At 40.2% G+C, this 22281-nt stretch overlaps 3 protein-coding genes across 11 annotated transcripts in view; 1 reads left to right on the top strand and 2 right to left on the bottom strand.

Annotated features, from left to right (window-relative positions):
* Window positions 1-2600, bottom strand: part of VTI1A (vesicle transport through interaction with t-SNAREs 1A) — a 348886-nt gene extending 346286 nt beyond the window's left edge. The window contains exon 1 of one of the 4 annotated variants that reach the window (XM_047073444.1): window positions 2250-2600. In XM_047073444.1, coding sequence (XP_046929400.1) covers window positions 2250-2343 — 94 coding nt within the window. In that variant the 5' untranslated portion in view covers window positions 2344-2600. The remainder of the gene's footprint in view (window positions 1-2249) is intronic. The other 3 variants (XM_047073446.1, XM_047073445.1, XM_047073447.1) reach the window with 3 other exon arrangements.
* Window positions 2601-2757: 157 nt separating this feature from the next.
* On the top strand, window positions 2758-19808 carry ZDHHC6 (zinc finger DHHC-type palmitoyltransferase 6). Of its 4 annotated transcripts, none has more exons than XM_047073441.1 (11): window positions 2759-2940; window positions 4235-4715; window positions 6443-6534; window positions 8065-8224; window positions 9678-9839; window positions 11470-11523; window positions 16214-16381; window positions 17385-17426; window positions 18107-18252; window positions 18342-18388; window positions 19620-19808. In XM_047073441.1, the coding sequence occupies exons 2-11, from the start codon at window positions 4449-4451 to the stop codon at window positions 19721-19723; spliced, it is 1242 nt and encodes a 413-aa protein (XP_046929397.1). In that variant the 5' UTR covers window positions 2759-2940; window positions 4235-4448; the 3' UTR covers window positions 19724-19808. The 4 variants fall into 4 exon arrangements, with proteins under 4 accessions (XP_046929398.1, XP_046929397.1, XP_046929396.1 ...); XM_047073440.1 differs by having other exon boundaries at window positions 2759-3002; XM_047073442.1 differs by lacking the exon at window positions 11470-11523 and having other exon boundaries at window positions 2758-3002.
* A 1698-nt stretch (window positions 19809-21506) lies between these two features.
* Window positions 21507-22281, bottom strand: part of ACSL5 (acyl-CoA synthetase long chain family member 5) — a 40246-nt gene continuing 39471 nt past the window's right edge. For all 3 annotated transcript variants that reach the window (XM_047073438.1, XM_047073436.1, XM_047073439.1), the window contains one exon: window positions 21507-21768. The gene's annotated coding sequence lies outside the window, so the exon portion shown is untranslated. The remainder of the gene's footprint in view (window positions 21769-22281) is intronic.

Raw genomic sequence — 22281 nt, 5'->3', positions numbered from 1 at the left:
CTCAAGTAAATTATAGTTCATCTCCTCTAAGTCAACCACTAATGATATTCTGATGGGGAGGGACTGTAATTACTTTTAATTATACTGTTTTTCTCATGGCTGTACACACTGATGGTCCAGAGACATATCTGAAGTTCATAACTGCACTGGATATATTTTTTTCATTTTTTCTATTTATCAATTAGAAACAGATTATAAAGAGAGCAAGTATAAGTAACTATTAAGAGGAAAACTACTACATTTTTAAGAATTACTATTATTCAATTAGTCAAGTCAGTAAGCATTTCTCCAGTGCCAGCTCTACGGTCCTTTTTCAATTCCAATGTAACTGCTATGTTTGGGCCTTACACCATACTATACGTAAGGTGAGTCAAGGCTTTATTTTTAAGGTACCTAAATCAAAGGTTTCCTTCAAAATGGTAAGAATCATTACATTAAAACATAAAGACGAGGAAGAAGAAAACTGTAACAAAAACTGTTTTCTTGGAAACAGCTTTTACAACTTTGCACCCATGTATGACTTTGTTACTTTATAAAACACCTTCTTAACACAAAAGCTATTCGCCCAAACAGAAAATGCTTCTTTGTTAAAACTGTTACAATCAAAAATGAACAAAAATCCAACTGAAACCACAAGTCCTGATACTCTGCGACTCTGGAACTCAAGTCAAAGGAAGCCGCCTCCAGCAACACCGACAACAAAAATCAAGATGGTCTTGGGCAGTGGAGAAAAGCGGAACTGAAGAGAAGAGGCGAGGTGATGTATCATGAAGTGATGAGGCCATCAGCCACTCTCTCCACGAAAATCTCTGAGGTAGCAGAGCTCGGCGGTACGCTACCTTGATTCTCTCCTCTTGTTCCCTCACTTGGGCTCATAAACCTCTTTAAGACATCATCCACCTCTCCAGAACTAACTGGGACTTCAGGGGATGAGTGGGGTGTCAGTTCAGAGATCCTGGTCTCAAGCAAATGTCCCTAGTAATAGAAAATGGGTCAGGGGAGGGGAAAGAAAAACGAAGAAATAAAGGAAGAACATTATTTATAAACACACAAGTTTGGGGGAAGTAGGGAAAGGGAAAGAAGAACGACAACTTAGGTCCAGCAGAAATTATTCTGGCATCAAGGACTGACTAACAAGGTGGGAATAGGGAAGCTGCCCACTAGTTCACAGATCAGTGAGCACCCTCTTTTCTGCACACTATACCCCAGAGCCAAGGTAGGGTCAAGTGCAGATGACAGTTCAGTTTCCCCAGCAAAACTAAGCCACAAGTAACAATCTTACCTGCAACTAACTACTCAAATTAAATATGTACTTAGAGAAAGATAAATCCTAAAACAATGTCTCAGAATAAAAAAAAAACCAAATATATTTATATTCAACTATTTACTTAAACGTCTTTCTGAGCCCTTTCTAAGTAAATGCCAAGGAAATCAAACATAGCTCCCACATTCAGAGTTGACAGATTAGCATGGCAAGTAAGATATGCTAAAACTTCTAAAACAAGAACACTTCTCGATGGGATATGTGGAATCCTAAAAGTGAGAAAAATTATCCTGTACCAAGTTTTACATAAAAGTGGGTTGCAGTCTTCCAAGAAGGATGAGAAATAAGAAATGGGGTTGGGGGTATGAAAAATACTAACGATTATAGCAGCTAACACCAAGAAAGGGCTTTCCCTATGTTAAATCACTTAATCTCCACAACAACTCTATTGACATGTACAGTTCTCACCATTTTACCAAGAAGGAAAGTTGAGAGAGGTTTAAGAAACTTTTTAAGTGCCACGACTCTTAAGTGGCAGAGTGGGGTTTTGAATCCAGGCACCATAGCTCTTAATCCTACTTGGCCGAATGTAATAGTATTATTACTAACAAAACAACGGTAGTGCATATTGCAGACCTACGATCTAGGTACGTTCATTCATTCTCTTGTAATACTCACATCTCTATTTTTACAAATGAAACAAAACAAAATAGAACAAAAAACGAAGACTCAGAGAAACGTTCCCAAGGTTGTACAAGTAACAAGGCGGCGAAGTCCAGATTCCAGCCCAGAAGGCTCAAATACCGAAGGCTCTTTTCGCGGCACTCCACAACCCAGCCCGGATTCTGCCTTTACCCTCAAGCAGGTCAGACTGCTTCGCCCCGGAAGGGCCCCTGAACCACCTAGCGCCTCAGAGACGCTCCACAGCCCGCGAGCCTCGGCGCCCTCGGGGCCACCCCCGCGCGGCCGGGGTCAGGGCTCTCACCAGGAGGGAGTCGGGGGACCCTCGCAATCTTGCTGGTGATCTCTGCCGTGAGCACCGCGAAGTCCTGCTCGTAGCCTTCGAAATCGGATGACATGGCGGCTCCGGAGTGATCGGCCCGGGCCGAGGCCCAGGTCGTGGCAGAGGCCACGCGGGACAGAGGAACACGGTGTAAGGACCCCGGAGGCAGCCTCGACAGCAGAGCGGAGAACCGGGGACAGCTCCCAGCCGGGCCGCTTCCTGGTTGTTCGTCGCAATCTCAGTCCTCCGGAAATTGGCCTGCATGCGTTTTTAATTGCCCGCTCGGACTTCAAGATTTAAAAAAATTCGCTAAGGAAAAGCACTTCTGTTAGTGCCCCCCAAAGCCTCCGAAAATCTGCGCGTTCTCATGGATCACTGGAAGCATTTTTGGCCCCTCCACTTTCTGGAAAGCGGCTCTGGCTCCCCAAGCTCTAAGTCCCAGGAACCTGCTTCCCGAGGGAAGTCTGATGCGGCGAACCTGCCGGAAGTGGCTGTTACGGAGACCGCGCACCGGGCGGGAGCAGTAGAGCAGCGGCGAGAGCGCTGGCGGAGAGGCAGACTGGTGGGGGCAGGTCCCGCACTCCAGCTTCTTGCAACCGGGATTTGCTTTCTGCTTGCGCTGGACTGAGGTACCCATGATGGAGTTATCCGAGGAGGAGAAAACCTGTTCCGGGTGAGCCCAGGCCGCCCCGGAAATGCGATGGCCGAGGAGCGGGCACGAAGGACCAAACTGAGGTGGGAGTCAAGGCGAGGGATGTAACTATGATTCTGGCCGTCTTCACCCCATCCGAGTGAGCCCAGAATCTCCAGAAGGTTGAAACCAGCCACGCTTGCCAGTACGGTCCTCTCCCGAGTGAGGATTTCTAAGCGCTCTGCTCCAGACACGGGCGGGAAACTGAGGCACAAGGCGATGGCATCTGTTGCGTGAAAGTCGTTATTACCCTGTAACTCAGCTCTTCCCTTGACTCACTGCAGTCTGGTCGGAAATACCCTTCCACCGATCTTCCGGCCCTCGCCGGCCCGCCTTCCCTGCCCCTCGCTCCAGAGGCACTTCCTCATCTTTTTTCTCAAATACTTTAATCCATGTTCCTCTCTTGTGTGCCTCCAGTCACGACTTCGCACACACCTCTGTCTCCCCGGTCCGCCCCTCCCCTCCTTTCACTCTGGCTTTGCTTTCACTCGCTCGCCTCTTTACCTTTGGCCCGAATAGATCCTTATGTTGGGGTTTGGGGGCAACCGCAGGCAAATGTGTAGACCCTGCCGGGCTCATACTTGACACTTCGAGACTCGGCAAGAGGCAGTTTAGAGCTCTGTGAAAGGAATTAGATGGTTTGGTTTCTAGTCTAGGTTCAGCTGTTACTTGTGAACTTTGTGCAATCACTTAGCCTTTCCAAACCAATTTCCGGATTCAGTCAACCTTTAAAGCCCTGCTCCAGCTCTAAAATTCTCGGTCTCCTCCAACCACCCACTAAAGACAATCACAGTTACCTGTCAGGTTGGAAACAAAGAAATAAAAACAACTATTTTAGAATCACGTATCCAGTTTACTCGCAGTTCAGACTTGAGCCCTATTTTGGATCAGATAAAAATACAGTAAAACCTTGGATTGGGAGTAACTTGTTCTGCAAACGTTCCGCAAGAGGGGCAAACATTTCCAATACATTTTAACTCGATAAATGAGCAATGTCTTGCAATAGGAGTAGTAGGTGATGTGGAATGTCACATGGTCACAACTGAGTCAATGGTTCTTGAAATTCATTTTGATGTACCAGTGCTTTGGATTACAAGCATGTTTCCGGAAGGAATTATGCTCGCAAACCAAGGTTTTACTGGCAGTTCCTTTTGCCATTTGATAAGGTACTCATTCCATAGCACATGTGAGATGCTTTTGTTTAAGTGGTTATTGGAGTTAAATATGGTATATAATAAAATTTTTTCACTGAACTTTCTCATTTTGTTTTCTTTAGATGGGGTTTCAAGCCAAGATACTGGATTCTTCTAGTTAAGATAAAGAGCTCTGAGTGTGTAACAGTGGAAATGTCATAATCTGCATTAACATCCCACAACTTGAAGTCATGACAATTAAGGAACACTCATGGACTTGTGGCACATGGAAATGTGTGCACAGAAAAAGGAAATCTGTGATTTTCTAAAAGTAGGAAGGCATTCTTCCTCACCAAAATGGGTGCACTCTGCTCAGTTATCAAGTTTGAAAATCTCCAAGAATTAAAGAGACTGTGTCACTGGGGTCCCATCATAGCCCTTGGTGTTATAGCAATATGTTCTACGATGGCCATGATTGACTCTGTGTTGTGGTATTGGCCTTTACATACAACTGGAGGAAGCGTGAATTTCATCATGTTGATAAATTGGACTGTCATGATTCTTTATAATTACTTCAATGCCATGTTTATTGGTCCTGGCTTTGTCCCTTTGGGGTGGAAACCGGTAAGAAAAAGATCCCTTAAGATAAGGAACTCTAATGATAATCATATATTTAGTTTATGATTTATCTGCTAACCAATAATATCAAACACAACATACTTTTTGCGTTGGTAGAGACTAAGCATATTCTAATTACTGATCATTTAAAGTCAAAGAATTTATTTTGTATCTACTTGAAAATATTCATCTAAATCAGTACTTCCCAGAGAGATTTTGTTGAATACTTTTACTTCATTAAAAGGAAAGAAAAAGAAAAATGGAGGGGCTGGTGAGTCCATAGTCCTAAATTTAAGAACCACTGCATATAATTTCACAATGCAATTTGGCTAGGATCTTTTTTTTTCTTAATTTTTTTAAATGTTCATTTGCTTTTGAGAAAGAAAGAGAGCGTGGGTGGGGGAGGGGCAGAGAGAGAGGGAGATACAGAATCCGAAGCAGGCGCCAGGCTCTGAACCATCAGCACAGAGCCTGATGTGGGACTCGAACTCACAAACTGCGAGATCACGTCCTGAGCCGAAGTCGGACGCCACGCAGGCGTCCCTAGGATCTTTTTTTATGTAATACATTAACAGCCCTCAGAACTGAGAACAAGTCTTTAGAAATTGGTGACTTAAGTCGTAGTTTTCAAATCAATGTTAAAATCATAACATTAGGAAGTAACAGTACGAATCAATTTATGGCTTTTTAAAAATTGTAGCAAGTTTATACTCATGAATTTCCATATTCCTTGCTGATGGGCACCACCTGGTAGCTTATTAGAAATGAAAAATCTTGGGCTCCACTCCAGACCTACGAATCAGAATCAGCATTTAACAAAATCCCCAGATAATTCTTAGGTACATTGTGTTGGAGAAACACTAGTGTTCTGTTTAAAGTGAGTACAAAGATGAGTAAGACGAATTCATATTCTGAAAAATCTTGTAATTGAGGAGAGAAACCAAGGTAACTTGTGTAAGTAATTACACTATGGAGAAGAATGTGATGAGTGCTGTTGAAGCTAGAAGGAAGTGAGCCTTTTTAGCTGTGGACCTGAAGGAGGAGTGTAAATTTCCATAAATGGGAAAGAAAGCATTTCAGGCATATAGTCTGAAATGACAGACGGGTTATGTACTGCAAATAAGGCTGAAACAAAGGCAGATTCTGGAGGGCCTTAAACACATGAGGAATTCTTAGACTATAGGAAGGTATTAGAGGTTTTCAAGTGAAGCTCTGACGTAGTCAGAGTCATGTTGTAGGAATATTATTCTGACAATAGTTTGGATTGGAGAGAAACTATACTACAGGACAGTAGTTTGAAATGATTGAAATAGTGCAAGGAGGGGTGGGGAACCAGATTTCCTAAAGAGTATCAACTCTGATGTTTGAATATCCACTTCAAGATACCTGCCAAGTTGACAGCTACCTTTTTTCTGAACTCCTACAAAGATTCTACAAAGATTTTGGAAAAGTAAAACCAGCTACAGTCAGTGACGATGGGTTTGGGTGGAGCACAGGGAAGAGAAATGAAAAGTGACTTCTGGGTAATTGGAATAGTGATGCTGCTGTTACCAGAAATTCATTATTTAAAAGTATTTCTGCTCAGATAAAAGGGCAGGAAATAAGCAAGTTCAGATTCCATCCTTATCCCCATCCCCCATAAAATCAGACCTTATGAAAGCATTTTCATAAGGCTTAACCTATTACTTAGGATCAGATATCTGATGGATTTTTGTTTGTATTTTGCTATCAAGGAAAATTCTCAGGATAGCATGTACCTCCAGTATTGTAAAGTCTGCCAAGCATACAAGGCTCCACGGTCACATCACTGCAGAAAGTGTAACAGGTACTGTATGTCTTTGCTACTCACTGGGGACTGATCAACGTGGTGACTGGTCTCCTGTTGTTGTTCTTTCTGTCACATCAGTCCTAGTCTTATTCTCTGCAAGGTGGCTTCTTTATAAAAAAACACTGTCAAAATACTTCTGTCCATATCTCCATTGTAGTCTTAAGTTATCAATTCTGATAATAAGTAAATAATCCTCACTCTTTTTTGTTATAAGTGAAAAGCTTTTATTTATTTATTTATTTACTTAACTTACTTACTTACTTATTTGGAAAAATACACGTTTACTTTGCTTCTTACCCTGCCAAGAGTGAAAAGTTATGCCTCCAAGTTGTTTCTATAGGTCAGGATTAATCATGCTTGTCTTCTGTCATCTTAACTAGCTTTAGAATTTTCTGAGTCTAAACTATAAAGGAGACCTGCTTTTTCCATTATTTTGGTTGACTAACATTTACACTTTATCCATATCTAATAAATGAATTCAGGTGCGTATTATCACAAGTGTTTAATATAAAAAAAAAGCAATGGAAAGAAAACTGAATCGCTATAAAAAATATGAAATAAACTGGGACCTTTTTATTTTTTTAATTTCTTAATTTTTATTTTAAAGAGAGAGCAAGTGGGGGAAAGGGGCAGAGGGAGGGTGAGAAAACCTTAAGCGGCTTAATGCTCAGTGCGGAGCCTGATACAAGGCTCAATCCCAAGACCCTGGGACCATAAGCTGAGCTGAAATCAGGAGTCAGACACTCAACCGACTGTGCCACCCAGGTGCCCCTGGAACCTTTTTAAATAAACAGCTATTCCACTAATTAGAAATTTGTGGTAAGAGTGTTGAGGTTTAGGAGAACGTTTGTAGCAAATAAACGTTTGGTATGAGGCCAGGAAATTTTCTTCTAGCAACAAGGGAAGGAAGCTCAGTAAGACTTTGCTTGTTAATACCACACCTTATATTCCATAGTTAGTATGCTTAGCTCAGAGATTCCACATCTAAAGGATGAGGAAGGAAGGAAGGAAGGGAGGGAGGGAGGGAGGGAGGGAGGAAGGAAGGAAGGAAGGAAGGAAGGAAGGAAGGAAAGGGAAAATGGAAGGAAGGAAGGAAGTTAGTTAGTTAGTTCTAGGTCTGCTGGGTCCCATCCACCCCAGTGGAGATTTTGTGGTCTCTGTTGTACTCCACTTCAGTCACTGCATTTCAGAGCTAGAGGTAAATCTGGAACCCATGCTTATTTCTCTATGATGAACCTCTTAGCAGGACTCCTGAATTCTTTAAGCAAACTCCCTTGTAGCAGACGTCTTTTCCTCAGAAGCTGTTACAAAGCCTGCCTTTTCTTGTGCTGTTTAGAAATTGAAAGAAGTCACTGGTCAAAGTTGTTTAAAAACTCATAAAGACTTTACTTTCTGTTCCATAGAGTATAATTCCTCTGTGACTCATAGACATGCTGGATTCCTGTTTGCTTGATCTTCTGAAGACCAAAGTGATTTAAAGTAGATTGGATTTTTTGCCTCATGTGTTATGTAAATTTTTCTTGTTAGATGTGTGCTGAAGATGGACCATCACTGTCCTTGGATCAACAACTGTTGTGGTTTCCAAAATCATGCTTCGTTCACACTGTTTCTCCTTTTAGCACCGCTGGGTTGTATTCATGCTGCCTTCATTTTTGTTATGACTATGTATACCCAGCTTTATAATCGGGTAAGTGACAACGTTTGTTATAAAATCACTTATGCCAGATTAAATGGCAGTTATTATTTCAGGAGTCCCATTGGGAAATAAGATTTCTATGATTTAGGTCGGGAAACAATTTTGCTTTACCTGTGTATGAATTTCTTTTAAAAAAAAAAAAAGTACTAAAATTTAATTTTTAAAATTAACAGAAGTCCATGGGGGAGGGGAAGGGAAAAGAAAAAAAAAAAAAAAGAGGTTAGAGGGGGAGAGAGCCAAAGCATAAGAGACTCTTAAAAACTGAGAAAAAACTGAGAGTTTGATGGAGGGTGGGAGGGAGGAGAGGGTGGGTGATGGGTATTGAGGAGGGCACCTTTTGGGATGAGCACTGGGTGTTGTATGGAAACCAATTTGACAATAAATTTCATATTAAAAAAAGTACTAAAATTTAATTTCTAAAATGAGGAAAAATTATTTTGTTTTGGAAACTTACTGTAGTCGAAGTTGATAATATTTTATTACCGTGTATATATAATTTATTTGATCTCACACTTTCTAGCTGTGGTAAGAATAATTAGAAGAAAAGGAACAGGAAGAAAAAGACAGCACTAATATTTTGTTTCCATTTGATTCGTGTGGCAAGGTGTAGTTCTTTTGTTCCAGTGCCTTGGAAGGTGCCTCATGAAGCAGGCACATGTCCTAAAATATGTAAAAGCTTTGGTTGATTTATGGGCAGGTAGTCATGAGATAAAGTTCAAGGGTCACAAATTTAAGTCCCTAAAGAAGCCTGAAAGTAAATGAGATTCATAGGTCTAATGGGACTGTGGCACTGAGAACACTTGCCCTTCACAGATGGGACAACCCATATTCAACTTCAGTCTCTTTAATGTTGGAAATCTAGTCCAATAATACTAGATCTTCCAGTCTCTCAGGAAAAATTAGAAAATCTGCATTTTTTTGTTTAGTGTCTCCTGATTTTTAAATGTTGGCACCTGGCTGAATATTTTAAAACATCTTGCAGGCTGGGCAATAGGCATCTGCAGGCCATATTTGGCCTGCATTTTGCCTGTTTTTAACCTCTGGTTGTGGAACATGAGGGAAGAAACAACTGAATCCTCGGCTATCTTTTTGCTGTGGAAGGTTCCTGTAAATATTGAAAAGCCAGGAGAAGATGGACGCCACAGTCACAATTTAGACTGCTGTTCATACATAGTAATGTTAGTGGGCTGTGCCCTGCGCTTTCGAGGAAATAATTAAAAACAAAAAAAGTGACATTTGAAAATAACTAAGAACGATATTGCGCATATCAGTATGAGTTGAGGCCACAGTAGTAATTAGAAACAAATTGGAAATTCGTTTGCTTTTAGCCACCGCTTTAGGTTATCATTTGTTGATCTTTTTTGATCAAGTGGCTTTAAATGTTCCAGTAGCGTCTGACCCTTTATGACAACTGAATATTTCAAGTGTGTGTTTTTCTTTGTAGCTCTCCTTTGGGTGGAACACGGTAAAGATTGATATGAGTGCGGCCCGCAGAGATCCTCTTCCACTTATTCCCTTTGGATTAGCAGCATTTGCGGCCACCCTGTTTGCATTGGGATTAGCTTTAGGAACAACCATAGCTGTTGGGATGTTGTTTTTTATCCAGGTAAGTTCCTTGGTTACCTCTAGCTAAAAGTTGTCAACTTATCGGGGCTGCCTATAATGAGAAAGAGATAAAGGCTGCATTTAAGAATGCAGTGTGAAGTGGACATTATTGTAATGTATTCCATCTAGGTAACTAATTTAACCTCTGGACTAGTCAGATAATTTTGAAGTAACTTTGCCAGCATTTCTAGGTAACTTACTTAATTTTTAGAATGTTAACTTGGAGTCCTGTATCGCTTTATAATTGAGAAAGCTCTTCTCCCATTTATGGTCTCTCTTGATCTTCACATCAACCCCCCCAGAAAGAGTTGAAGAGGAGTATTTTCCCTTCCGTACAGAAGAGTAATCAAATCACAGAAAGTGACTTAACCCAAGATCACTCACGCATGTATTCAGTAAACATAATTGGTAATACTATTTTATAACAGCATATATTTAATCATCATCATAATATAGCCAGCATTTATTGCACACTTATTATGTGCAAGACACTGTCTTAAGGACATCACATATAGTAACTCATTTAATCTCAGTAACAACCCTCTGATTTGGATGCTATTTAATGCCTACTCTGATGAATTACTTTGCTAATTTCTGAGAGTACAGTAATGAAAATGAAAAGCGTCCTGCCCCTAGGGAAGTTCACAATTAGTAGTAAACATGCAACTAATACTGGGTGGTGTGAGTGTCATAGATTTATGTACAAAGTGCTGTGAGAACACAGAGGAGGAGGATGTGGCCCTGAAGAGATCACAAAGTAGTTATGATTCATTCCTTTCACTGAGTTAGTTTATTCATTAATCGAAGGTCTGCTGTAGGCCAGGTGTTGGGCTAGGCTCTAGCCTAGGAACACGAAGGGGACTCCTTGCCCACGGGTGTGTCTGTATGGACCCAGCCAGACTTCGAGGAAAGGCCGAAATGCTGGACCTGAGGGCTCTGATGCATCGCTCAACCCGTTTACACGCATAGTTTTAAAATACGCCGATTTTGGTTGTACTTCATATATTCTATTAGCCTGGGATCAAATTCTTTGAAAAAATTTCCCCGGTGCCTCTCATTAAGAATCATATTAAAAATACACTAAAACCCTGTGGTGTAAAAACCCACATCAGTGGAATTAGTCCTAGCTAGGAGGGTCAATTAATAGAATCAAGACTGAATATATTGGGTTTTTAAGGTAAGCAGAATATCTGGTCATGTTGGGATGATATGAGTCACTTTCATGTAATAAATAATCATAAATTTAAGGTTAATTAAAAATAGTGATAGATTTTAGTAACAAAATACACAAGTACTGATTAAGTGATTATATCCATATTTTATTAATATTTTGGAAACCTTGATCAGAAGATAGTACTTAAAACACGAATTTTTATCAAAATACTAGATTCAGATTTGATTATGGATTGCCGTAATCATTTTATGGAGAGGCGTTGTGGTGCAGTGCTTAAGAACAAGAACTTTAGAGTCAGATGGACCACAGAGTGTCTTGCTTAACCTCTGTTATCCTGGTGTCTTCATCAATGGAACGGAGCAACAAAAACTATCTCCTAGGATTACTATGAAGATGATAATCTTAAATGGAGCAAAGTTTCATCATAAAATTTTACTGTTCATTATTTAATTTTCAGATGAAAATAATTCTCAGAAACAAAACTTCTATTGAATCATGGATTGAAGAAAAGGTAAATTTTAATAATTGTTTCCTCAACATCAATAAAGATTAGTTCATAGGCCAGATTAACTAATAAATGCCCGGAAGTAAAAACTTGACTACCAGATGGCTTCCTTAAGTCATTTGCATGCCACATAAAAGGTAAATATAGGAAACATTTTGATTTATTCTTTATTTGACATAACTCCCACAGAAATCTGCTTCTCGTTCACCCTGGAGTTGGTGAAGAAGTCTAAACCACACATTAAACCATTTGCTCATTCTTTCTCAGGTTAGGGGAGAAGGCAGACCATTTGGAAAGGAACTTCTGTCCTACCGAGGTGCCATTAAGGTGTTTTTTTTAGTGCTTTAAGATTAAAAAAACCTTATAAACCTGGATTATAGCATAGCTTGCCACAGACCTCACAACGTTTCCATTGTGATTCTGTTGTAAAAAGTCAGTCTGACTACTCCGCTCCCTGCTTAAAGCTGCTCAGAGCCTCACCATCACTGGAGCAGGGGTTACAAACCCAAATGCCTACAGGGCCAGCCGGTAGATAACCCAGATGGCAGGAACTGGCCTGTGTACAGAGCTGCCTAACAGATGAAGCTGAATGTTGCCTTAGGGGATACTCAGCCAGTATCCTGAGATCATCTCGTTGTTTTTCAAGAAAAGCAAGAGATCTGGATTTCTGTGACATCTCTTTTCTATTTTTAAATATTAGCAAGAAATTCTCATTAAAAACAAACACACTTTGTGGGCCAAATAAAACACACCAATGGGACACATTTAGCCCCTGGCAGCCAGTTTGTGGACTTGAATTTATAGCAGCAGCCCTCAGATGTTTCGGTCTCAGGACCCTTTTACATCCTGAAAATTGTTAAGGGCCCTAAAGAACTTTGGTTAGTCTGTGTAATATCGATGATTGCCATATTTTGTGAGAAAAATTGTGAAGATTTATTATTTCATTTAAAAACAATAGGGGCGCCTGGGTGGCGCAGTCGGTTAAGCGTCCGACTTCAGCCAGGTCACGATCTCGCGGTCCGTGAGTTCGAGCCCCGCGTCAGGCTCTGGGCTGATGGCTCGGAGCCTGGAGCCTGCTTCCGATTCTGTGTCTCCCTCTCTCTCTGCCCCTCCCCCGTTCATGCTCTGTCTCTCGCTGTCCCAAAAATAAATAAACGTTGAAAATAAAAACAACAATAATAAAGCTATTATATGTTAATAAAAATCGCATATTTTTAAAACTTAGTATATTTTCCAAAGTGAAACCTAGGGAGAAGAGTGGCATTGTTTTATATTTTTATAAATCTCTTTAATATCTGACTTCACAGAAGACAGTTTGATTCTCACATCTCCTGCATTCAGTCTGTTGAGATATGTTGCTTTGATTGAAGTAAATGAAGAAATTCCAGCCTGACACAGATAAGTAGATAGAAGAGGATAGAGTATTTTAATAGGCTTTTTGGATAATTGTGGATATTCTTGGATACTACATTGAAACTTGACAGGTGATAATTCCTGAAAGGTTAGTTGCATGGGAGATGTGAAGATACATCAGTAAACTTTGTATTTTTTTACATTTAAATGCATCAGTACATCTTGCTCTGTGAATGGGCCTTTTACCCTACAAGATTTTATAGCACCAGGTTTTGGCCATTTGGAAAATACAATTTCACAGAGTTAGGAAGATTTTCCAAATGGTGACACATTCATTCACATCACTACCAAGTTTTTGGGGGAAAATCTTTAAATTCTGGAAAGCTTTCAAGCTCATAGTGGTGGATACAGATTTTCCAAAATTCTAATTTTCACTTGAAAGCCTTCATTTTTTTCAGTTGTTTACATTGAAGTAACAGCTTGAGTTTGTTCATTTTTGAGAAAATTTCTGCCAGGTACTGACATCTCAGTAACCTTACTTTGTTTCATTATTCATTCTGTCAAGTAAAAATAGCGTTGTGTGAAAGAAGCTGGCTCCACAGCTTTTGTTAGTCCCAACTCAAACAGATGTTTTCCTTGAGACAAACACATCGGAATGCTTTATGTGCACTTTCCATCTTGTCGCACAGAATATTCATAGGACATCTACTTGAGGTTGAGATTTAATAAAAAAAATAATTTTTATTGCTTCATCAGGGGCATTCTTATGTAAAACTTTTGTTTGGGTTTTTTTTTTTTTTTAACTATGAGTATGTACCAGTGAAGAATATGATAATCACTAATACAGAGGGGGCCACTGTCTTGATTCCTGCTCAAGGTACTGGCAATTTTACCCACTATTGCAAATGTCAACACAATGAAAAAAGCAAATGACATCTTAGTATTATGATGAAAGTTGTTTAACTTTGTTGGACCCCAAGAAAAGCTCTTGGGGACTCGAAGAGGTACGCAAAGCGTACTTTGAGAACCGCGGATAGACAGGTTTAAGTCCAAGCTCCTTAGCTTATACATAATCAAACCGTTCATGTCTTCCCCTTACCTGTTTCTTCTACCGCAGTTCCCACCCCTCCCCACCCCATTGCACTCTCGATACCAACTAATACCAGAAACCACAACTTATATTTTGTACATCCTGTGCTTCTGTACCTTTCCACATGTCATTCCCTCTGCCTAGGACACTCTTGCTCCCTCTTTTTTGCCTGATTTCTTGTCCCTCAAGATTTAGCTTAGGTGCCATTTCTTCCTAAGAACCTTCCTCGACTCTCCCTACACTAGTTTAAGTACCTTGTTTGCCTTTCCCATAGCATCTATCACATACCTCTGTTACCTTTTAACACAGTATTGCTAGAATCCCCCCAACTTCACCGAGTGCTTCTCTTAGGCAGAGACCATGCCTCAGTCATGTTTAAACTGCACTCATCCTGAGAATAGAAAAAGGAATAGATGTGAAATATAGTCTATATACAAAGTCTCGTCAAATAGTTGATCTGTACATAGGATTTCCTATATAAAGCGATTTGTATACTTCTGAAAAATCCACTTATGGACATTTTATATAAAGGCATGAATCCCAGTGAATGGATTTATCACAGAACTAAGAAGTTGAGAATTATCTACAGCTGTTTGCATTTAAAGCTTTTACTCTGAACTTACAAAGCCCTACATCTGAACTTCATAAAATTAAACTGTGTGATCATAGATGTGTATAGTGGCTTTTCATGAGATGCTTTGTAGAAAGTAAGTAAAATGTTTTCAATTCTGGAAAATAAATAAATAAATAAATAAATAAATAAATAAATAAATAAACAAACAAACTAACTAACTACGCTCATCCTTAACCATGCTTTGTTTGTTAAGAGCCGAAATCTGTTCTTTGAGACTCTTATCCGTTGTGAAGACTCTGAAGCTTTATAAAAAGAGAAAATAAATTATCCTTTACTTTTTGGGTGGGGATTTATATAGTTCAGTAGATTCATACATACGTATAGCTTGACAATTCTTTTAATTGAATTAACATCAATATTACTTTATAAGTAATTGCGAGAAGTTTTCCCTAAAATACTGTCCCGTGATAATAAAATATTTCAAGGTACCATTTCTAGTTAGCATAATATATCCTGATTATATTAATAATTTTTTTTGAATGGCCAAGGCTCTTTGTAGAATACCATGCTAAATTTAGAAGTTATTGTATTTGTAATATTTCTTTAAATGTTTATTTTTGAGAGAGCGTTAGCATGGGAGGGGCAGAGAGAGGGGGTGGGATCCAAAGTGGGCTCTGTGCTGACAGCAGCGAGCAAGCCCGTTGTGGGGCTGCAACTCAGGAACCGTGAGATCATGACCTGAGCCAAAGTCAGACACTCAACCGACTGAGCCACCCAGGTGCCCCTAGAACGTATTTTAAAACTGCACTCTGTTGCCAAGTAAAAAATACAAATAAATGATTATATTAAGTTCATAGAAAATTTATCAAAATCACCACAACTAGAATTTATACAAATTTCAACTGGGTTTGTACGCTTATTATAGGAGTAAATAATGTATCTTTATACCACTAGGTGTCAGTGGAACTTAAGAAATTCTAAGCCAGTTTACGTCCTTCTGTTAAAGCTAACAATTAAATTTAAACAATTTATGCAACCTGAATATTTAGGTATATGCGTAAAATGTATGTATAAATGCATATATAAGTGAATGTATATACATGTGTGGTGGTATAAAAAATGAAAGAAGATCTGCACGTATCTGCTAATTAAAAAAAAAAAATCAGAGAATGGTGACTCCCCTGGTGCACCTGCCCTGGCCATTCCCACAGGTGTTGCTGCCACCCAGGATGCACCATTACATTGTAGAGCACCCCACGGAAGAGTTCTTCTATCCTACATAAACTCCTGCTGTTTCTTAAATCTTTTTATCAACAGCCCTTCTTTACACCTGGATCCTTTTGCTTTGCTAAACAACCAGGAGCAATGAGGATTTTTTTATATGTGGAATAAAGCCGTTAACTCTTTTAATAAGCATTTTTGAATACTTGTTCTGAAATAAGCCCCGTAAGACATTTCCTGAATGATCTACGAGGTTGGTGCTGGGTAGCCAGGTCCTCTTCAGATAAATTTGTCTATGTCTTCTGTGTACCCTAACATTACAACAAGGAGGAAGCTTTTCTAGGAGTGATACAGATGTGAGAAGAAACGTATATTACTGTCAATACTGCCAACAGTATGTTCCTTAAAGCCAGTGAAGGCAGAGGCGTTTGCCACTTTAACATCTCTGTTCCCCACAGGCTAAAGATCGAATTCAGTATTACCAACTAGATGAAGTCTTTGTTTTTCCCTACGATATGGGAAGTAGATGGAAGAACTTTAAACAGGTATTTACGTGGTCAGGGGTCCCTGAAGGAGATGGGCTCGCATGGCCGATAAGAGAAGGCTGTCACCAGTACGACTTAACAGTGAGTATTTCTGTTCAATCTTTCCTTTCTGTCTCATTTTCTTCCTCTAGTTCCTCTTAACTCAGATGACGTTTTGTAGTAAAATAATGATTTTTTTTTTTCAGTAAGGCACTAAGGTAACAGTCCTAAATCACTCCTTGTATCATGTCTTTCTGTTAATTTAAATCTCTCTTTAATTCTCCATATGCATGAGATAAAGTCCTGATCCGTTCACTCAGTCCTATAAAATCTGGCCTACAACTGCCCTCCCAACTACTTCCTAATGGGAATCACCGTGTCCAGTCAGCCCGGCTTCCTCAGTGAACTCCTTGTGCGTTCCTGCCACCTAATTCTGTCCATACTGTTTTTTCTCTCTAACATGACTTCCCTATCAGAAATAATATTAAGGCGAGTTTCAGCCCCACCTCATCGGAATTCGACACTTAACCATGTACTGTTTGTTGTATGGTGCTTGTGAAGTCTAACATTTTTATTTATTTCTTAGATCTTAGACCTGTAATTTGACAAGATTCTGGCACAGAGGCCATGAGCTACCTCAATTTCCCCTACTATGTCTCATATAGTACCATTTATTAAATTGTTGCTAAATAAGTCAAGAAAAGTGAGTCGTCATGATGACTTTTAGTCGAGACTCGTGGATGAATCTCGCAGTCTGTCTGCCTTGTCTCTAAAGAATCTGTGAGTCTGTGTGTCATCCTCACCTCCGGGACTAGCCTAGAAGCCCCAGGAGGACAGAGAGTGCATCTCCCTGATCCCTGGGCTGTAAGGAATACTCAGTGAGTAGACACAGATGGACGGTAGAGGATACTGAGAAAAAAGCCCATCAGCTCCTGTTCGCAGTCATAGGGTCCTCTTTCCTCGCTGTGAGAAACACGTGGCCTTTGAATTGTCAGCACTGTGAAATGCTCGAAAATCAGGAGTTTGTCATGTCCCTCTGATGCAGTAGATGGCAAAAGGCTGTTTTTCAACACTGAGATCGTGTTTTTTCTTTTTGTATCTCCAGATTGAACAGTTGAAACAAAAAGCAGATAAGAGAGTCAGAAGTGTAAGTAATTTTTTGCAATGATACTAGTTTCTTTCTCCTTTTTGTCACGCTCTACACTTCTGTATAGTTTTTTAAATTGCCTTTGAGTAGAAGGCAACTGTTGGCTTTTATTAAATAATATTTCCTAACATAATTGTTGAAATTTGATACAGTTCACTTTTGCTTTCACTTACATAGTTTGGACTGGCCATTTGGAGGGAATGTAGTCAATTTACATTGCCAACAGAAAAATAATTATCCTCAGTCTAGCTCGTTAGTGTGAAACCCATCCTTACACTTCTGCTGTATAATATCACGGCCACTAGCCACATGTGGCTATTTAAATTAAATAAAATCAAATAAAATATTCAGTTCCTTGGTTGAACTAGCCACATTAGAAGTGCTCAGTAGCTACACGTGTCTAGGGGCTAGCACATTGGATACCACAAATATAGAACATTTCCGTCACTGCAGAAAGTTCTATTGGACAGCACTGTTCTAGAATTTAATTCTTAGCTAAGTGCTTGAAATGAAGGGTAAGAAAAGCCTGGAGAACTAGAAACATCAGTTGCCTCCTATAAAGGAACTGGGAGGGAAAGACTTGTCACCTGATACTTTGGGTCCACCTTTAACAATTTAAATTCAAACTTACAGAAATTCAGGGGTAAATGTTAGATTGTTCTTCTGATTACTGACGCCAGGTTCGGTATAGAGTAATAGAAGATTACAGTGGTGCCTGCTGTCCTTTGAATAAGGGAATCAAAACCTTCTTCACAAGTCCCTGCACTGAAGAGCCTCGAATAAGGCTACAGAGAGGGGAATTCATTTTGGCCACAAGAGGGTTACGGTAAGTGATAAAAGTAGTGAATTTCTTCTTTAATGACAAAGTTAGCATCTCGCCTAAAAAAATTAATTTTAATCTCTTAAATATTTCAGATACTGGTTGTATGGAGATAAAATTCTCGATGATTCCTTTGTAGAAGGTATGGAAATGGAAGGGGTTAATAGAAAGGACTGCTAGTAATAATTCCATATTTAACAAGAATAACCCCTAACAGTCACTTGTCACATGCATCAGGGCACATAACAGACACATCCTCAAGCAACAGAAAGAGGCTTCTTATGTTATTTCTGTACAGCACTTCTATTTTCCGGTCTTTTTAATGGTTGCCAATATTGGAGCTCATTGTCACCTGTGTGACTGGTACTTGTGGAAGTGCCACTCGCTTCCTGTGTGGTATCCAAGTCCCCAGCAGCCCTCTGAGGGAGGTACTAGCATTTACCTGTCATTGGCGAGGGAGCCAAAATGCAGTGAGACTGAACACGTTGCCCAAGGCCGCCCTAAAAACAGATTAGAGCCAGGGCTCCAAGCCAAGTGGCCTGTGTCCCAGATGCCTGTGCCACACGCTCCCCACCGTGAATGAATATTCCTATTAAGTATTAATGGAAACTGATGGATTGAAATTTTCCGTGTCTCTGATTTTATTTAAGTTTTAGAATTGTTCCTTTTTATTTTTTTTAATGTTTTTTATTTATTTTTGAGACAGCGTAAGCAGGGGAGGGGCAGCGTGAGGGGGACAGAGGATCTGAAGCAAGCTCTGTGCTGACAGCAGCAAGCCTGATGCGGGGCTCGAGCTCACGAACCGTAAGATCATGCGTGACCTGAGCCAAAGTCAGACTCTCAACCGACTGAGCCACCCAGGTGCCCCTAGAATTTTCTTTTTAAGTAAAGATTAATCCTGGATGCTTTCTTAAAAACACTGGGTTGTTAATTAACCCCATATGACTGCTTGGGCAGCCTTGATATAAAAATTTACGTGTTAGGAAAAAACCTAGAAAGGAAATTCACAGAAGCTACGGGGAGATAGTTCCCTGAAACAGATAAAGTATGACAGTGTGCCAAAAACCCCACAATCACACATGTGTAAATGAATGCCCAAACTGGGACATTCCGCCCTGACTCCCCGTAGGGGTTGTCCTAAACCACATTAGCACCTCTCCCAGGTAACAGAATTTGAGAAATAGTGATTTTCTAGCTTGTTAGAAGCATTTAAAAACCATTTTTTCCCTCAAATTATGCTTATAAAAGATGGTAAAGGGCGAAAAAAGTAACGCATAACTAAAAGCTTATTGATTTGGAGTAATAGGACTTATGGGGCTCAGCAATATCATTGCCGTAGATCTATTTCACCTCAATTTTATTTTCTTCCTCAGGTGTTTCAAGGATACGAGGCTGGTTCCCTAGAAACTGTGTGGAGAAGTGTCCCTGTGATGCTGAAACAGATCAAGCCCCAGAGGGCGAGAAGAAAAATAGATAGCTACGGTTACACTAAAATTATTCTTTAAGTCCTCTCCATTACTTGAAAACTGTACAGATTACTAAAGAATTATGCAATGAGCCTACTCTGGTTAAGGTGTTCTTTTCCTCAAAGGTGCCCTAGTGCCATAATCTAAATATTTTTATTACATTTTGAAATGGAGAAGCCATTCTGCATATGCCTTTGAATTCTTACCCCCTTTTGCCACCTCTTCCTCTCCCCAAAAGGAAAAACACTTCACCCAAGTAAGTCAGTTGCATTTTCTCTAGGACTTTTTTTATGCGCTGCACACTACGGACCTCACCTGCAGATACAGTTCCCCCTTTGCCAGGAGCATCTGCATGTGATGCTTTTATCCTGTTTCCCCCTCAGTTGACATTTCTTATGTGATATTCTAGATACTATAGAACATAATATGTAAGATTCAATATAAGCTTAAATTTTATTACCTGTCTTTTAATAATGCAGATTTTGTCAAATCAAATAAAGATCAATGGATGTTCTGTATAAATCTAGTTTTTACTAGTTTCTTTTGGCTGACTAAAAAGGTTTGTCTTAGCTCTTTATGGAAAAACTTCTTTACAACCGTGTGAAAAATTTGCATCTTTGAGCTGTTCGTTCATTAAGTGAACCCTATTAATGGCATATTGAGATCACAGCATTCTAGGAAACTTGCAACCTAGTGAGCTCCAGCTGCTCATGTGTGCTTGAATCTATCGAAGCCTGAAGCTTATGTGACTGGTAGGACCTATGCTGGTGGATTTGGATGCTTAAAGTTGGGCTTGTCTAACACAAGTAGAATTATAGAAGTCACCTACTCTGATACTAATTATTTCTAAGGCAGGGAATTTGAGCTCTGGGGGGGGGGGATCAGGCATGTAACAGCACTTGGGAAAGGGCACTTGGGGCCTTGGCAGTGAATAAAACATGACTCTGTCCCATTCTAGTGATAGGTGGGGAGGTGGACAGAGAAGCAAAACGTGCATCACATGGAGCCATTGATTATGAAGAAAGCGGGTAAGATGGTCTGATGGAAGGGACCTGAAGCAGTTGAGGGGACAATCATGTGCCTCTGGGAGCAGCTTGTATTTCAAGCAGAGGGAATAGCCAGAACAACAGGCGGGGATGTGCCTGGCATGTTTGAGGAATGGGAAGGCAGCCAGTGTGGTTTAGTTGGAATCAGTGAGTTGGGAGGAGAAGAGGTCAAGGAGGTAATAGGAGCCAGGCCATGGAGGGACCTGTGAGTTAATTCTTGCCTTCCTTTGTTTCAGATACTCAAGAACAGACATTCAGCTTTTCTGGGCTCACGGTCTAGAAAGACCATCCAGGAACATTCTTCTTACCTCCAGTTAGAGGACAGAAAGGAACACTGTTCAAGTCTACTTAGAACACACCAAAGATGGTAAAAGATGAAATGATGAATTATGTGCTTGGTTGGAGTTGGGACTCGGCTGGCATTTATTTTATCATTCATAGCTGTGGGATGAGAAGGCCTGGTTCTCTAGACATTGCCTTCAGTAGCCACCAATCCTGGTTGCATACAAGAATCACCTAGGGACCTTTTGAAAATCCCACTGCCCGGGCTGTACCCCAGACCATTTCAGTCAGAATCCTTAGGGAGGCACCCAGCCATTGTTAGTATCTCTTTAAACCCCTCAGGGAATTCTAGTGTGCAGCCCAGTTTGGGAGCCACTAGCTTACTTGACTGTTAAGCGGTCCTTGTCTAAGGCTGATTCTGATTCTCATCACGGTCCGTGAGGAAGCACACCCCACAATGTAAGTGTTTGCAGTGGTTTATTTTAAAGACTTTACAAGTGGAAGCAACATGTGTTGTCTGAGGGTGAGGTACAGCAGGAACTGGAGTCCAGTAAAGATCAGTCAGTTCCTTCCCAGAAGATAAGCCTGTTGTGAAGGCCTCATGCTTGTCCATAGGCCTTTGTTCCCAGTTCAGGAGGCTTTTCCTCAGTGCTAGCTTCATTTACTGGAAAAGTGCACTTGACATAAGTTTAAACTCCTTCCCCTGTAGCTTCCGGCTCAGCAGCAAACTGTAAAGAACAGATTTAGTCACCAGATACTACTGGAGAGAACACTTCATGAACATTCTTTTTGGACAGGTTACAGGCCCACTTTTTTTTAATTCTCCCCAGTCAGAGAAACCAGTAAGTTTACGAAATGTTCAGTATGATCACACTTCCCTTCTGTTGACAGATGTTCGTGTACACAGAAGTACATAGAAGTTTGTCTCTTAATATTAGTTATAAGAAAAGGTTGATTAAAAATTTCAGTGGTTTTGTGGAATCGTTAGAAAACATGAATTACAAACCACTTTTGAGAGCTTACAGGTCTCTTCATTTGAACCATCGGAAGGCCTAAGTGTTGGGACTGTCAACAAGTTAGGCTTACTGTAAAACTATAAGGAAGAAGTCATTTTGGCTCTTGAACTAGTGGTCACTTAGGCTAGAGATCGTGGGGGAGGGACAAAGAATGACAAATGGGCCTTGAATAAAGGTATGCTGATAAAAGTAGACCCAAAACCTAAATGTCAGCAATATTTAAGA

The sequence above is a fragment of the Lynx rufus genome, unplaced genomic scaffold (genome assembly GCF_022079265.1).
Source record: "Lynx rufus isolate CCGP_SWC_20201006 ecotype Redwood Valley unplaced genomic scaffold, mLynRuf1.p SCAF_11, whole genome shotgun sequence".
NCBI classification, from domain to species: Eukaryota; Metazoa; Chordata; class Mammalia; order Carnivora; family Felidae; genus Lynx; species Lynx rufus.
This window is presented reverse-complemented; position numbering and strand designations above follow the sequence as displayed.

Coding starts and splice junctions, on each gene's coding strand:
- ZDHHC6 (XM_047073441.1), top strand. CDS start 4,449: ATGGGTGCACTCTGCTCAGTTATCAAGTTTGAAAATCTCCAAGAATTA. Junction 4,716..6,442: donor TCCCTTTGGGGTGGAAACCG/GTAAGAAAAAGA, acceptor TTTGCTATCAAG/GAAAATTCTCAGGATAGCAT. Junction 11,524..16,213: donor AATCATGGATTGAAGAAAAG/GTAAATTTTAAT, acceptor TGTTCCCCACAG/GCTAAAGATCGAATTCAGTA.